Genomic DNA, 17138 nt, shown 5'->3' with positions numbered 1-17138 from the left:
CTTCAGACATTAGTCGAGTCCATGTCATGTTGTGCCACAAGATCAACCCAGTACCATGAAATCCATTTAAGAAATGGAGAATGGAGTCCATTATTGAATGGATGAAAAACAATAATGTAGAGCTTCCATCTAATGCCACATCATATGAGAAATTTATTAAAACTGGCCTACTGGAACACGCGCAACTGCACTTCAGGGTCCAAGAATACCTTTTGGAAAGTATTTTGCAATAATGGACAAGGAAATTAAACTTCACTGGTTGCCTGTAGTGCACTTCAAATTGAACACCATTGAACTTATTTACGCATTTGTCAAGAACAAGGTAGCAAAGGAGAACAAAAATTTTAAAATAAATATTATGTTACAGTTGCGTCGCTCCACTATGGAAAGTGTTCCCCAATGTGTCTCAATAAATTCAGAGTGTCATGTACACAAACTTGAAAACAATTACACCCACAATCTTGCCATAGCAATAGAATTGTTGCTGATCTAAGTAGATGACTGCAATAGCAGCAGCGAGACCTCAGCCAAAAGTGGTTAAGGTGGGTTTTATTTCAGTCATCATTCTTTACTACAAAAGTTATTTGAGCTAATCAACTTCCCCATTTACTGTCCACATGTGTTATACAAATGTTCATTTATTGTCAGCTGCTTGCATACTAAACATTTATTTGCACTTTCCCATATTACTTCCCTCTACTTGAAGAAGAAGAAGAAGAAATTTGAACACACCAAAACTGTACTGGAATGTGACTACGAAGTTGCCATTCTTCAGTGACAAAAAAAGTGCTTATGGCCACACAATGGTGGCACGCTGGTGTGACAACTACACTCCACCACAGCCTTGGATATATTGCAGCTACTAACACAAATGCTTTACAAATTCTTAACTAACAAACATGAGGAGTATTCATTAGTGATGTAACCATTAAGAGTTCACGCTGGACACCAGTGCCTTCTCTCACATTATAATGATGAAATGAGTTATCAGAAAATTACAAAAATCTGTATTTAACAGGACAAGGTTATAGCTAAACTAAGCAAAGAAAATTTTTCTCCTAATTACAGTCCGATTTTTATGCACCCTTAAAGTTGACACTCGCCAAAAAAAAGCTAGAAAAAGCTCGGTTTCTCTGAAATATTAGTGCGTATGTCACCCCCATTTCAACTAAGATGTAATAGTTATATACTAAAGAACGAGACATTTCCACGATTTCAGCAAGGTATAACATATCGATGTTCACAGTGCAATGTGACCAGAATATGAACTCAAAGCTGGGAGTCAATCACTATGAAATGGATAATAAAGTGGGACTTCCTGCTGCAGTTCAGTGAATTGAGTCACTTGGTAGGCTTCTTAATGAGCAGGAGGAACTACAACACACAAATTGGCGAAGGCTTCTTTAGGAGTATGTTTTGACCACTGGAAAATCGCTGAGGCTACAGCTGGTGAATGTGCGGCCACGGAGAGTGTCTTTCATTGTTGGAAAAAGCCAAAAGTCACTAGGAGCCAGGCCAGGTGAGTAGGCAGCATGAGGAATCACTTCAAAGTTGTTATCACGAAGAAACTGTTGCGTAACGTTAGCTCGATGTGCGGGTGTGTTGTCTTGCTGAAACAGCACACGTGCAGCCCTTCCTGGACGTTTGTGTTGCAGTGCAGGAAGGAATTTGTTCTTCAAAACATTTTCGTAGGATGCATCTGTTACCGTAGTGCCCTTTGGAACGCAATGGGTAGGGATTACGCCGTCGCTGTCCCAGAACATGGACACCATCATTTTTTCAGCACTGGCAGTTACCCGAAATTTTTTTGGTGGCGGTGAATCTGTGTGCTTCCATTGAGCTGACTGGCGCTTTGTTTCTGGATTGAAAAATGGCATCCACGTCTCATCCATAGGTCACAACCGATGAAAAGAAAGTCCCATTCATGCTGTCGTTGCGCGTCAACATTGCTTGGCAACATGCCACACGGGCAGCCATGTGGTCGTCCGTCAGCATTCGTGGCACCCACCTGGATGACACTTTTCGCATTTTCAGGTCGTCATGCAGGATTGTGTGCACAGAACCCACAGAAATGCCAACTCTGGAGGCGATCTGTTCAACAGTCATTCGGCGATCCCCCAAAACAATTCTCTCCACTTTCTCGATCATGTCGCCAGACCGGCTTGTGCGAGCCCGAGGTTGTTTCGGTTTGTTGTCACACGATGTTCTGCCTTCATTAAACTGTCGCACCCACGAACCCACTTTCGACACATCCGTCACTCCATCACCACATGTCTCCTTCAACTGTCGATGAATTTCAATTGGTTTCACACCACGCAAATTCAGAAAACGAATGATTGCACGCTGTTCAAGTAAGGAAAACGTCGCCATTTAAAGTATTTAAAACAGTTCTCATTCTTGCCGCTGGCGGTAAAATTCCATCTGCCGTACGGTGCTGCCATCTCTGGGACGTATTGGCAATGAACGCGGCCTCATTTTAAAACAATGCGCATGTTTCTATCTCTTTCCAGTACGGAGAAAAAATATCGGAGGCCTTAGAACATGAATGCACCTCGTACAGCTAGCACTTCTTTTAAAGAAGACTACTGAAGGGTCTAATGAAGTATATCATGGATAGCCGCGGGTAGTAATGAACTTGTAATGATAATAGTCTTACGGCAGTTAATTGCACACTTGACAGCCATTTAAATTTCTTTACAAGGCAACAAAGCAGAATTAAGTGAACTTCAAAACTTTTACATAAGTGGATACAATCTGATATTGTAGCTACTGTCTCCAGGCCAAGCTGATGTTTCTTCAATGCCACTTTTCATTTAATGAACTGGTATCTATTCTCAGAGTGAAGGGGATGGGCTTCACAAGCCTATTGAGGTAGGCGGCCTGAATTTTCTACACTAAAACTGAAACAGGAACAGGAACTTTTTGGCCAAAATGTGATCTGGAGAAGGTGTAGAAGAATCAGCGGAAAAGAATCTGCCCTGTACAAGAGCTGTAAGAATCAGTAGAAATCCATATTCAGGACTCGTAAGGCTATTTTAATTTTGTTATAGGTGGTATCTGCACAAGGAAAGAGTTGACATAGACAGTGTAGATATTTTCAACTGTGTGTATGATGAGTGTTGTCAGTAATGAAAATGTTTTAGTCTATTAGGTATTTTCAGTAGAACAAACACATTTACAAATCTGACTAGCAAATAACGAATGACATTTGCTTTATTGGTAGAGCTAATGAATGACTCAAAAGAGTAAATAGTGAACACACTACCAACTCTCTCTCTCTCTCTCTCTCTCTCTCTCTCTCTCTCTCTCTCTCTCTCTCTCCCCCCCCCCCCCTCCAATGCCCCCCTCCCCACCCGTAAAAATATTACTATCAAATATGAATGAAAATGGTATCAAATTACCTACTTACTGGCATCCCAACTGTTTACAAAAACCACACAGTCATCCAAGTGAAAACTGACCTTTAAATTACTTATTACATTAGCTATAATTATTATATTTACCACCTCTAGATTTTTTAAAACCTGCTTAAGTGGCCCATAGAACTGAACCTCAAAACATTACTTCATTAACATACTGATGAACAAAAGAAATTCTACAACAAATTCAGCTGCAAGTCATGGCGAAAGCCAGGTACATGACCCCATGGGTTTGAGGAATTTATTACATGCATACTGACTCACGAAACAATCACAGACTTTTCTACTGTACCTTCAAATCCTCTTGTGTAATTGTATTCACGATGACTATGCCTGTTGGACTGTTGCAACCTCTCTTCTTCTGACCCATATAAATCATACTGTTTTCGTTTCTCTGGGTCTGTTAGAATTGCTACAGCATTTCCCACAGCTATAAAGTCAATTTTTGGAATTAGCTTACTATATCTGTTTACAGAAATTGGAATCTACACAATGTCAAATACTCTTCAACAGGAGCACACTTATTAATTATTTGCCTTTCCAAACAGTTGTACTCACAAAATTACCAAGAAGAAGGAAGCTCAAAATTCAACACTGGCTCAATGATAAGATTCATTCTTCAGTCAATTAAACACTGCAATTTAGATTGTTCTTATTTTGGAAAAAAACACAAATCAAACTTTTAACAGAAGTTCATTCTCTTTCCAATGAAACTTAGTGGTCAGAATGAGGGAAGGATGGGGAACAACTGTTGTAATGAAGCTACAGTAAAAAGCATAAAATGGAAGTTTTAAAAGCATGACAACTTTTAAAAATTTGAAAATATTTTCATAACATTAATGTCAACATTAAAAAACACAGTACATAAAAGGAGAGAAAAATAAAGTATTCACTATCATTCATCTACATTCTCGCTTAAATAACAATGACCATCTATATGCCTTGTTTCCAAACAAATGTAACAGATAGCACAGTACACGCTCGATATAATGTGACTGTCGAGGAACATGCTTTCTTTACTCCCGTGTTATAGTGTACCCATGGTATCTGAGAGAGTTGTGTAATGACAAATTACACCTGTACTAAACTGTACTTGAATTTAAGGATCATTAGAAGCAAAACACTACAGAAACTTACCAAATAGTGTAAAGCAATTAGACAAATTTCAGTCAAACATCGATCAAACAATAACATGAGTTTCATGTCATATACAACGTACATTCTATCAAATACAGTACAACAATTTACAACATTGCCTGGAAGTTACAATACGTCATTCTTTTATTGCTTTACAGATGGCAGTTAGTTTTCTTTGTCGGGCCATTTCATGCAGTTTCATTAAACTGTATTGTTTTATGCTCATCAGGTACAACAACTCAGTTTGGTTTTGTTCACTTTGTCACTCCATCCACATGATCACTTCATCCAATATTTCAAGTGTACAGGGATCATCAACTATACTTTCGTCTTCAGCTTCATCATCCTCATTCTCAACTGCTTCGCTACTCGTATTTCAAACAGCACCGGTAATGTCACTGTCATCTGTGGTCTCCAAAATTGGCTCTTCATTGTCAATGACTACGCAGCTGTTCAAGTTGCAAAGACCAATATTGGGCATCACACGTACACTGGATGCCACTGCTGTTGGAATCTACACCACTACAGTATCCGTGTGTTGCAGTTTCTTCAATGGAACACTTGTTCCAGCAATTCCTAATAGCAGTTGGATCAATGCTCTGCCATGCCAGGCCTGCTGAATATGTAACTCTCTTCAGATTTACTACTCAAATGAGCAGTTCGCAGCAACAATGAGCCTTAAATGCTTTTATGATGCCTGATCCAGCAGCTGAATTAATGCCATCACATTTTTTAACAAAAACAAAGTTTTTATTTGTCCATCTTCAGATTGCAACACATCAGCAGGTGAATGAACTGGACAGTGGTCAATGATGAGTAGAGCTGCTTCTCTCAGTTTAAGTGACCGTAGGTGCTTTCTCACTGACAGAACCAATTGGTGAAAATGTCACTTGTCATCCAAGCATTCACTGAATGCCTTTAAGTGGATTGTAATGTCTGGTTTACATGGTTGAAACATCTCTGACTTTTGCTTTTACCCACACAAAGAGATTTCAATTTATGACTACCCAATTTATTTCCTGATTTTTTGTGTCAAGAGTTCTGGCTGAAAGCAATCAATAATAAAAAGCCCTTTCATCATAATTATACACTTTTAAATCACTTAAATTTTCATTTACCTTTACCTTGTGTAGAATTGCAGGAAACTGTGAAGCAAATTCACTTACGCAAGACCTTGCTTCTCCTTCAATGGTCATTTGGCAAATTCCATAGCAACATTTCTATCTTGGAAACTATTTGTCGGAAGCTATAAAATCTTTATTCTCATGTAAATCAAAGTGAAATGTTTCAGAAGAAGCTTTAATAACTGACAGGAAAGTGGCACACCACACTCCTATGATAAACTAGTTTTAGTTTCACCATTCTTCACACGGTCAATAATTGTTAGTTTATTATACACACAACATCGTTTCTGTTTCTGTAGCATCTTTAAAAGCACACCGAAATCTACAAAATGAATGAATAATTTATGATCCACATGATGGTTGTGCTCATTTCGATTATTGCCAAGCACCACTGCATAGCCAATTCATTACTGCATCATTATGTTAACCATGGAATCAAAGATTCTGTACAGCAACAATCCTGATGTGTTGATAAAACAAACCAAAGTTTTAGTTTAATCACATCCATGAGTTTCAGTTATTGTTTAGAGAGCTTGGAGGTTGCAGCAGTTAATTATAATGCAGAAAGGCTACATGCAGACTGTAATGCAATTTTTTTCAAGCTGGACTACAGTATATCAGGCTTCTACTGTATTACTTTTCTATGGGCAAATGGCAATATCTCCAATATGCAGCGGTGATCACTGTTACCACATTATTTGGTAACAAATTTGTTAATTACCACAGTCATGTTTTTACTCAGCAGACATGGTAAAGTAGAACTGCTTTTACACATTAGCTTCTGTAGCTGCTACACAAAAATGAAATCCAAAAGTCCCCGAACCCTCTAACACTATAAAGGAAATTTATAAATATCTGATTTTTGCAGAATCAAACCTTATTTCCATTAAGTCTTATAGTGTCAGTTGTAGGAGAAAAACAGACTTGTCACCAATACACAGTATGATGGCTTATTAACTTGAACAGCGAATCATATCTCCACTGTTTCTGGCCACTATCGCCGGACTGCATACAGTGTGGGGGGGGGGGAGGCGGGGGGAGGGAGAGGGGGAGGCGGGGGGGGGGAGAGGGGGAGGCGGGGGGGAGAGGGGGAGGCGGGGGGGGGGAGGGGGGGAGGCGGGGGGGGGAGAGGGGGAGGCGGGGGGGGGGGAGAGGGGGAGGCGGGGGGGGGGGAGAGGGGGAGGCGGGGGGGGGAGAGGGGGAGGCGGGGGGGGAGAGGGGGAGGCGGGGGGGGAGAGGGGGAGGCGGGGGGGAGAGGGGGAGGCGGGGGGGAGAGGGGGAGGCGGGGGGAGAGGGGGAGGCGGGGGGGAGAGGGGGAGGCGGGGGGGGGGGGGGGAGAGGGGGGAGGCGGGAGAGGCGACTGTCTCCATTTCACATTAAGAAAGTTTGTTACATCTAAACACAACAATAAATGGGATGCAATCATTGTAGTTACAAATGCACTGAAGTTTTTACCAAAAGTACTAACCTTTAAAAGCTTCATTGGCACCAGGACATTTATTTTTATCTGGATGAAGCAACAAGGCTAGCTTCTTATATGCCTTTTTAATTTCACTGTCAGTAGCATCCTTCGACACACCCAAAATTTCGTAATAATCTTTACATTTTTTAACCCTATAAAAAAAGGAAAATGACTATACAATATATTCAGCTCGACTGACAAAAACAATGTATGAAAACAATATAACACGATTAAACACAACCACATATGAAAGAGCTGCAGTCACTGTACCACATACCTGTTAAATGTCATGAACTTTTTTTTCGTAATTCAGCATAATAATATCTCATTTTGCATGCACACCTGGATACAAACCTCATCTAGACTTACCATGCATTCAGCAATATACACCCCAGCAGTTCCTCCATTTTTTCTAATGTTGTCCACCCAGCTTTCATTAGTTAGCCATGGAATCCAGCAAAGAATTTGCACGCCCCTATCTAATATTTATTCCCTTAGCTACACGTCCTAGCCACCTTTCCCATCAATTTATTTGTCATCCTCTCCCCTGCCTCACCCCACCCCCTTTCCCTTGGTAATCTTCAAAACACTTCTCTATTGTTCACTGAGAAGTCAGATTTTAACGGTTTTCACAATCAGAGACCATATATCATCATAAATACAAATTGAAGATACACACTGACTGCAAACATATCTTTCGAGATACATCAAAAGCTGCTTCAAAAACCCTGTACTGTCATTTGACCATTGGACAGACACCCATATGGGCGACATGATAATAAGCATCCCTGGCGTAGAGAAACAACTTAAGGATTTGAAAACAAATAAATCATTAGGTCTGGATGGAATCCCAGTTCAATTTTACCAAGAGTAGTCTAGAGCACTGGCCTCTTACCTACCTTGCATTTATCATAAATCTCTCGCCCCGCATGAAGTACCAAGCAACTGGAAAAAGGCACAGGCAACTCCAGTACATTTAAGAAGGGTAAAAGAATGGACCCACAAAATTATGGACCAATATCCGTAACTTAGGTTTGCTGCAGCATCCTTTAACATAGTCTCAGTTCAAATACAATAAAATTTCTTGATACTGAGAAGTTTATGTCCACAATTCAACAGGTTTTAGAAGGCATAGCTGGTGCAAAACTGAGTCTGCCTTTTTCTCACATGATATACTGCACACAATGGTTGAAGGGTAACAGGCAGATTCCGTATTTCTACATTTCCAGAAAGCATTTGAAAAGTTGCCCCATTGCAGGCTGTTAACGAAGGTACGAGCATATGGAACAAGTTCACAGGTAAGAGAGTGGCTTGAAGACCCAGTAAGTTGTCCTTGATGGCGAGTGTTCATCAGGGACAAGGGTATAGTCAGGAATGCCCCAGGGAAGTGTGACAGGACCGCTGTTGTTCTCTATATTCATAAATCAGGGTGTATATGCAGACAAGAAAAAAAAATTCCCAGATTTCCCGGTTAAAAATAGACTTTCTCCTGGGTGAAAACGCACTTTTTCTCTGTTAAACTGACAGTATATTTTCTCTCTGAACTGTATAACTTACCAAGGCTTTGAATGGTTATGGTTTTATACGCGGGCATAGAATTTCTCGGCACATTAGAAAATGAAACTCGGGGAAGAAAACGTGTTTTGGAAAGATCTCGATGTGGAGCAACATGTACACTGAATATTTTCGTATCACAAAAGTACAAATTCGAATTCCACTAAACACCTCATGTTACTTTCTGAAGCACTGAAATAGAGATTGCGATGCGCTTTTGTAAGCCACTCATAGGTCATGTCACGTGGTCTCGCCAGCCGATGACAATGGATATTCAGAGCTTATGACACATGATGTAGTCAGCCAATGGCAACATCACTGTTAAGTAGCACGAACACACAAACAGCAACAGTTAACAGTTTAAATTAATATACATAGTGTTGCTACAAGAAAAGGAAAGCTTTCACATATAATATTGGTGTCTAAGGTTAATACAATGCAAGAGAAGCTAAGCTTTCACATATAATGTTGGTCTTTTATGCGCGTATTACACTTTAAGATATATCACACAAATGAGCCAGTAAAATTTTTACTAATGACATAAATGTCTGATCTTCTGGGCTCGAAATTCTTCTAAATGACTTTTCATCAGCTGGTTTTTAAATGAGAGTCAAACGCTCTGTGATATAAGAAATTCATCTTACCATCTCGCACGTAGTTCATAGTTCAATTTACTTTGAACATAATGCTTTTCAAACCACCACTCGCAATATTTTACCGTGACCTGTTAGAAACTTGTTCCTTTCAGGAGTTGCCGGAGAGCGCCAACAAGCGTCACAGCGCTTGCATAGCTACGATGACTTAGGAGGCCTGTATGTACATATGTGTAAAACAGTTGAAAATCTTACATTATGTCATAAAAGAAACAAGACATTGGAATTTCGTGAACCATACTAAAATGTACACATTTAAAGTTCACATTCGTATGTCCAAATTCTCAATTAAGTAGGCCTCGACCTGATACTAAGCTATTAAATGTGGTTTTTGGGATGCAAATTTTCTTGGAGTACCAGTACTGTGTTATCTCATGTTTGGTTCTTTATTTTGGCATAATGCGATACCTGCTAGAAGATGAAAACGTGCACTTGAAATGCAGCGAATAGTTGAAACTAGCCAATAGTGCAGAATTAAACACTTCGCTTCAAATGTATTTAATTCGTTTTACTCTGCATCCAGCTCTAACCACTTTTATCAAGCCTGCTTGAGTGTATGCCCAAGTTACACTTTCAGATAGGAACTACAGAATCATATGCTCGAACAACTTAACTACAAATTAGTTACCTTTTAACAGCTTCCATTTGCTCTTTGTTGTAATCTCCTCCTTCTTGTTGACTTGGTTTAGATTCCTCTTTCTTGGAACCTGTAAAAAATAATAGCAAATTAATAGGTGTTCACTACAAAAGATAGGTGGGATTTCATATATTCTTTCTCAAATACTATAAAAATCTTTATTTATTTCTATTTCTGTAAGCTTGCAAACTACAAGAACAAAATTATTGCTTTCAGGTTAAAAATACAATCACAACTCTAAACTCTCAACTCTTTCAAAATTTAGAAGGAACTTAGTCTTACAGTAAAACTGTTCTTAGAATGCTTCAGTATCCAATTCTGATTGCAAATGTTATTAGTTTAAACAAAAATTAATGTAAGTACAAGTTAGTAAAGAATTGCTTATTAACATTGTTAAGTCATAACATCATCCTGTCAAGAAAACAATGTTCAGCAACACACTGCTGCTAAACCTCAAAATCTCAAGCAGTGACAAATTATTTTAGCCTGTATCGCAACTTGTGCTGCCCTGGTATCTTACCTTCCATCATAGGCATTTTCCTAAATCTGAAACAACTTTGATCCATCACTGTCTCATGAAAGTAAAATCTGAATGACTACCACCCTTCACTTTGTGGTATGTGTTATCTCTTAATATAAAATTTACTGATTTTACAAGCTAGGAGGAAAAATTATTTCACTCAAGAACAAACACTAGATTTCAATCATTTTTATGAAGAAGTATGACCATATTTAATTAATGGACTTGTTCTAGGTCTCTCACATTCTCACACATCTATAAGCGAATGAACTTGTTACGAACATGAACTTAAATAACTAAGTACACAAACAATGAAAACGGTAAATTCATCTTATAAACCTTGAAATTTATAGAAATATCTGATAAATCAAACAAATGTATATTTTAAGTTTGTAAACATAAAAAATAATACAACACAAATAGGGTAGTAGCGTATGTTCAAAGCACTCATGGAGTGGTGCTTGTCAGGAATCGATAGTTGTATCATTTAGGGTGATGAGCCCTTATGGCAAGAACATAAGTGCAGAAGACTAACCTAATCTCCGACAAATAACCTCTGAGCAACATGTAATTGAGGGAATGAAATACCATGAACAGAAAGTGGAACATCAATTACAGCATATGGGCACAATGTGTCAGCTAATTTATGGCATGCATAGTGAACAGAATCAAGTTATTATGTGACTGTGGGTTGTCACACATTGTCAAAATAATGACTGATTGATAGCACAAATCAAAAATACTTAAAATATGATGAAACAAGTATCAACAAATATCGATACCAATAGCACATAAACAACAGACATGCTGCACTGTTATATTACAGATAAGAGGAAACAAAGACATTTATTAAGTTGCCACTTACTGGAGAAACAGATAATTAAAAAAATAGCATTCATGTTTGTGTAATATGTACACAATCACAAAAGCACAATTGTATGCTATTACTTCATCAGTGTGTAATGAGCCAACAGAATTAAAATCTTAAAGACTAGTATAACATATCAGAACTTGTCGGCTAAGGTGAACAAATACATATCATACACATGTTGATGCAATAAATATGTAGCCTCATATGCAATAAAATAAACATTGTAAACTGCACATAACTTCTCATATGACATATCAAAATCCTTGGTGCCAGACAGTCAAGCAGATGAAGTATTTCTCGATTTCTGAAAATCACTTTACTTATTGTCAAAAGTACAATCATATGGATTATCAAGTGAAATTTGTAACTGGATTGGACTTTTTGATACAGAGACCGCTGGATGTTGTCTTGGATGGAGACTCATCGGTTGGGTGTGAAGGTCTCACAAAAGAAAATAAATCAGGATCCACTGGGGAGCCAAATGATGACACTAGGCTGGATACGGATTGAGACTCACTCTGGCTTCTGAAAGTACTTTGGATGTGCCCCAGGGAAGTGTGTTAGGCCCCATATTGTTCATGCTGTATATTAATGACATTGCAGACAATATTAACAGTACCCGGCTTTTTGCTATAATGCAGTACTGTGAAAAAGAAGATTATATATATATGAGGGAAACATTCCACGTGGGAAAAATATCTAAAAACAAAGATGATTTGACTTACCAAACGAAAGTGCTGGCAGGTCGACAGACACACAAACAAACGCAAACATACACACAAAATTCTAGCTTTCGCAACCAACGGTGCTTCATCAGGAAAGAGGGAAGGAGAGGGAAAGACGAAAGGATGTGGGTTTTAAGGGAGAGGGTAAGGAGTCATTCCAATCCCGGGAGCGGAAAGACTTACCTTAAGGGGAAAAAAGGACAGGTATACACTCGTGCGCGCGCGCGCACACACACACACACACACACACACACACACACACACACACACACACACACACACACACACATATATATATTTTTTCAAATCAGATTTTAATAAGGTTTCAGTCGTTCAAAGACTGGCAACTTTCCTTAAATGATCAAAAATGTAAAACTGTGCACTTCACAAAACAAAAGAATGTAGCATCCTATGACTATGAAATCAATAAACCACTTCTTGAATCAGCCAACTCATATAAATACCAGGGTGTAACACTTCGTAAGGACAAGAAATGGAATGATCACATATGATCAGTCATGGGTACAACAGGTGGCAGACTTTGGTTTATTGGTAAAACACTGGGGAAGTGCAATCAGTCTACAAACAAGATTGGTTACAAATCACTCATGCAACCAGTTGTGGAATATTGCTTAAGTGTGTGGGACCCGTACCAAAAAGGACTAACAGGGAATATTACAGATAAGGTCAGCATGACTGGTCATGGGGTTTGTTAGATTTGTGGAAGTGTCTCGCAGAGATACGAAAGAAACTTAACAGGCAGACTCTCTAACACAGGTGTAAACTATCTCGAGAAAGTCCACTAACAAAATTTCAAGAACCAACTTTAAATTATGACTCTAGGAATGCACAACAACCCCTTAAACATCATTCACATAGGGGTCATGAGGGTAAGATTACAATAGCACAGAGGCATTCTTTCAATCATCCCTCCTGCACTCCATACATGAATGGAATGGGAAGATACCCTAATTACTGTTACAACGGGATGTACCCACTGCCATGCACTTCACTGTGGTTTGCAGAGTATAGATGTAGATATGGATAGTGTAACATTATTCTTTTTTAAAGACAAGCATTACACTATCCTTAGACACAGATGACTGCTGATGAACTTAGTATTAGAAAGTAGATATAGGCAGTCCGCTCCTGAACTGATTCATTGAGACAGAGCACAAGCTTGGATTAGGGACAGATGCAGAAGGAAAGCGGCCGTGTCCTTGGGTAGGAACCAGCCTGGCATTTGCCTTAAGCGATTTAGGGAAACTGTGGAAAATCTAAATCAGGACAGCTGGACACGGGTTTGAACCGCCGTCCTCCCAAATGAGAGTCCACTGTGCTAACCACTGTGTTACCACACTCGGTCCAATTAAAGAGCTACCTTCTTCTATTGAGTGAACGGCTGGTGACTTGGAAATATGTAGTGATAGCTCTTCAGGTCAGAAATGTGTCTCGAGTGACATCAGTGACTGCAAACAAGATTGAAAGGCAGGCTGCTGCAACAGTATCCCACACAGCATGCTGAAATAGTCAGTAAGGCAAAGACCATGTTGCGGAAAATACACTATGATGATGCATATGTACAGGTGTGGAAATAAAGACCAGACACATACTCTAACATCTTACTGAAAAAAAACTTACACAACTGAAATGTTGTCCCCTTCAATGCAGTTCCCTCCCCAATCCCTGCATTGCTCCATGCGAATTTTCCATTGTTGGAAGCAGTGCTGCAAGTTTTTTTGTGTTATGCTGTTGAGGAGGCTCATCGCTTTTTCCTTCACTGTATCCAAGGATTCAACCTGGTTCCTTAGAGTGCAGACTTCAGTTTTGGGAAGAGAAAGAAGTCACATGGTGCCAGATCAGGCAAATACAATGGATGTTTCATCATTGGAATGTTGTTTTTCACCAAAAACCTTTTCACGGACACTGCATTATAAGCTGGCACTTTGTCCTGATGAAGAATCCATGAGCAATTCTTCCACATATCTGGTCTGCTTCATTGCACATGTTCACGGAGGGTTTCCAGAACAGTTACATAATTAGCTTGACTGACAGTCTGATCTTCAGGCACCCCATCTACATCTACATCTATACTCCGCGAGCCACCTTGCGGTGTGTGGCGGAGGGTACTTATTGTACCACTATCTGATCCCCCCTTCCCTGTTCCATTCACGAATTGTGCGTGGGAAGAACGACTGCTTGTAAGTCTCCGTATTTGCTCTAATTTCTCGGATCTTTTCGTTGTGATCATTACGCGAGATATATGTGGGCGGTAGTAATATGTTGCCCATCTCTTCCCGGAATGTGCTCTCTCGTAATTTCGATAATAAACCTCTCCGTATTGAGTAACGCCTTTCTTGAAGTGTCCGCCACTGGAGCTTGTTCAGCATCTCCGTAACGCTCTCGTGCTGACTAAATGTCCCCATGACGAATCGCGCTGCTTTTCACTGGATCATGTCTATCTCTTCTATTAATCCAACCTGGTAAGGTCCCACACTGATGAGCAATACTCAAGAATCGGACGAACAAGCGTTTTGTAAGCTACTTCTTTCGTCGATGAGTCACATTTTCTTAGAATTCTTCCTATGAATCTCAACCTGGCGCCTTCTTTTCCCACTATTTGTTTTATGTGATCATTCCACTTCAGATCGCTCCGGATAGTAACTCCTAAGTATTTTACGGTCGTTACCGCTTCCAATGATTTACCACCTATGGCATAATCGTACTGGAATGGATTTCTGCCCCTATGTATGCGCATTATATTACATTTATCTACGTTTAGGGAAAGCTGCCAGCTGTCGCACCATGCATTAATCCTCTGCAGGTCCTCCTGGAGTACGTACGAGTCTTCTGATGTTGCTACTTTCTTGTAGACAACCGTGTCATCTGCAAATAGCCTCACGGAGCTACCGATGTTGTCAACTAAGTCATTTATGTATATTGTAAACAATAAAGGTCCTATCACGCTTCCCTGCGGTACTCCCGAAATTACCTCTACATCTGCAGATTTTGAACCGTTAAGAATGACATGTTGTGTTCTTTCTTCTAGGAAATCCTGAATCCAATCACAAACCTGGTCCGATATTCCGTAAGCTCGTATTTTTTTCACTAGACGTAAGTGCGGAACCGTATCAAATGCCTTCCTGAAGTCCAGGAATACGGCATCAATCTGCTCGCCAGTGTCTACGGCACTGTGAATTTCTTGGGCAAATAGGGCGAGCTGAGTTTCACATGATCTCTGTTTGCGGAATCCATGTTGGTTATGATGAAGGAGATTTGTATTATCTAAGAACGTCATAATACGAGAACACAATGTAGTTAACCCCTCAGATATCAAGGAACACTATTATCATTGTTCTGAATTCTGATTTGCTCATGTGCTCTCTGGATCGTACTGGAATATCCATGTTCCATCACACATAGTTACTTTGCTGAGGTTTAAGTATCATTTTCAAGAGTGTCAACACAGTAGTCCATTCGATTGTGCTTTTGCTCGTTTGTGAGGATTCTATTGGCACTACTTTAGCACAAACTTTTGTCATACCCATATCATTGTGCAAAATCTGTCTGTTTCCTTATTGACGCAGGCAAGTTCTGAAATTGCTTGAATGCTCAGGCGGTGGTCTTCTCAAACAATTCTGCTGACTCACCACATTCTCAGAGCAGGGATGGTCTGATTTAGGATTGTCTTCCCTTCTGTCCTCTAAGCTCTTAATCCACTCAAAAACTTGTGTATGAGATAAGACACTAATCATCAAACTTGTTTCCACACATTGTAAGTTTCTGTTGCAGATTTTCCAATTTTTGTGATGAATTATATGTTAACACATTGTTCCACTTTAGAACAAAGCATAATTCTGATGGAGCTCAGATACACAACCCGTTTCTAAGAAGGCTCACAGCCAGATTAACAACCACAGCGGTGTGAAATTTTGTGTGTGTGTCAGGGAGAGTCCCAAGGTTATTCCTCCACTCTTCTCTTTGTCATAGATGAGGCCAGAAACATGCACACAACAACCAGTCCAGTTTCTTTATTGCCACACCTCACATGTGGTCCTACATCTTACTACAAACCCCCCCCCCCCCTCACGTACCACTAACAGAGGGTCATGAGGGTAAGATGAGAATAATTACAGCAAGCACAGAGGCATGCAAATAATCATTCCTCACACACTCCATACGAGTGGAATCGGAAGAAACCCTAATTACTGGTACAATGGAATGTACCCTCTGCCATGCACTTCACCGTGGTTTGCAGAGTATAGATGTGGGAGTGACCATGCACTCAGTGCTCTTGGCTCATTCACTGATTCAGTTTGCAGTTCAACTTGATACTGTCTTGACTTGAGTGCTCTCCAGTCTAATTCGGCTCCCCATGAGCTTTGTTCATTATTATAACAACAATATGTATATTACATTATGAATTTTACATACATATTACTGCATGTATAGAGTATAGCACACACTATGAGTAGATACATTATCATGTTAGGTATTTAAAAAATGCACTTCCATAATAGGTATTTTAATGTTTTCACATAACATTTTTCAATGCTGCAGGACATAAGTCAGCCACACAGATTTTGCATAGAAGAATTAAGTGGTATACGTATCATTTTAGCAAATTAAACAAAAAATAGGAAAATCGTGTTATTGCCAACTTCCTGTTCTTCTGGCTGCTTATCAAACCTGAAGTGACATCCGATGTCTAAGCATCAAACACTACATCTGGAAACGTGTGGGTCACGAAGTTGATCAAGACTACAATCAACTGACAAGTCTTGTGCACCCATTCATGAAACTGTTTCTCGTGAATCACTCTCACTAAGGTCTGCTTCCAATTTCTTCTTCCTGGAGTTCGGAGTGAGTCTCAATCTGTATCCAGCCTATTGTTGCCACTTGGTTCCAACTAGATCCTGATTTATTTTCTTTTGTGAGACCCTCACCCCCAACCGATTTTTGTTCGCAACAATCCACAAGCAAATCTGTTCATGTTATCTATTAATGTTATAAAGTTGTTAAACAAAATTATGATG

At 39.7% G+C, this 17138-nt stretch overlaps 1 protein-coding gene across 1 annotated transcript in view; it reads right to left on the bottom strand.

The window, feature by feature from the left end:
- The window catches only part of LOC126480955 (dnaJ homolog subfamily B member 12), a 135005-nt gene that overhangs the window by 67603 nt on the left and 50264 nt on the right, over positions 1-17138 (bottom strand). Inside the window, exons 3-5 of the mRNA XM_050104386.1 lie at positions 9978-10056; positions 7149-7294; positions 3712-3849 (exon numbers count right to left, since the gene is read on the bottom strand). Coding sequence (XP_049960343.1) covers positions 3712-3849; positions 7149-7294; positions 9978-10056 — 363 coding nt within the window. The remainder of the gene's footprint in view (positions 1-3711; positions 3850-7148; positions 7295-9977; positions 10057-17138) is intronic.

The sequence above is a fragment of the Schistocerca serialis genome, chromosome 1, assembly GCF_023864345.2.
Source record: "Schistocerca serialis cubense isolate TAMUIC-IGC-003099 chromosome 1, iqSchSeri2.2, whole genome shotgun sequence".
Classification (NCBI taxonomy): Eukaryota; Metazoa; Arthropoda; class Insecta; order Orthoptera; family Acrididae; genus Schistocerca; species Schistocerca serialis.
Note: the sequence above shows the minus strand (reverse complement) of the source record. Positions and strands in the feature narration are given on the sequence as shown.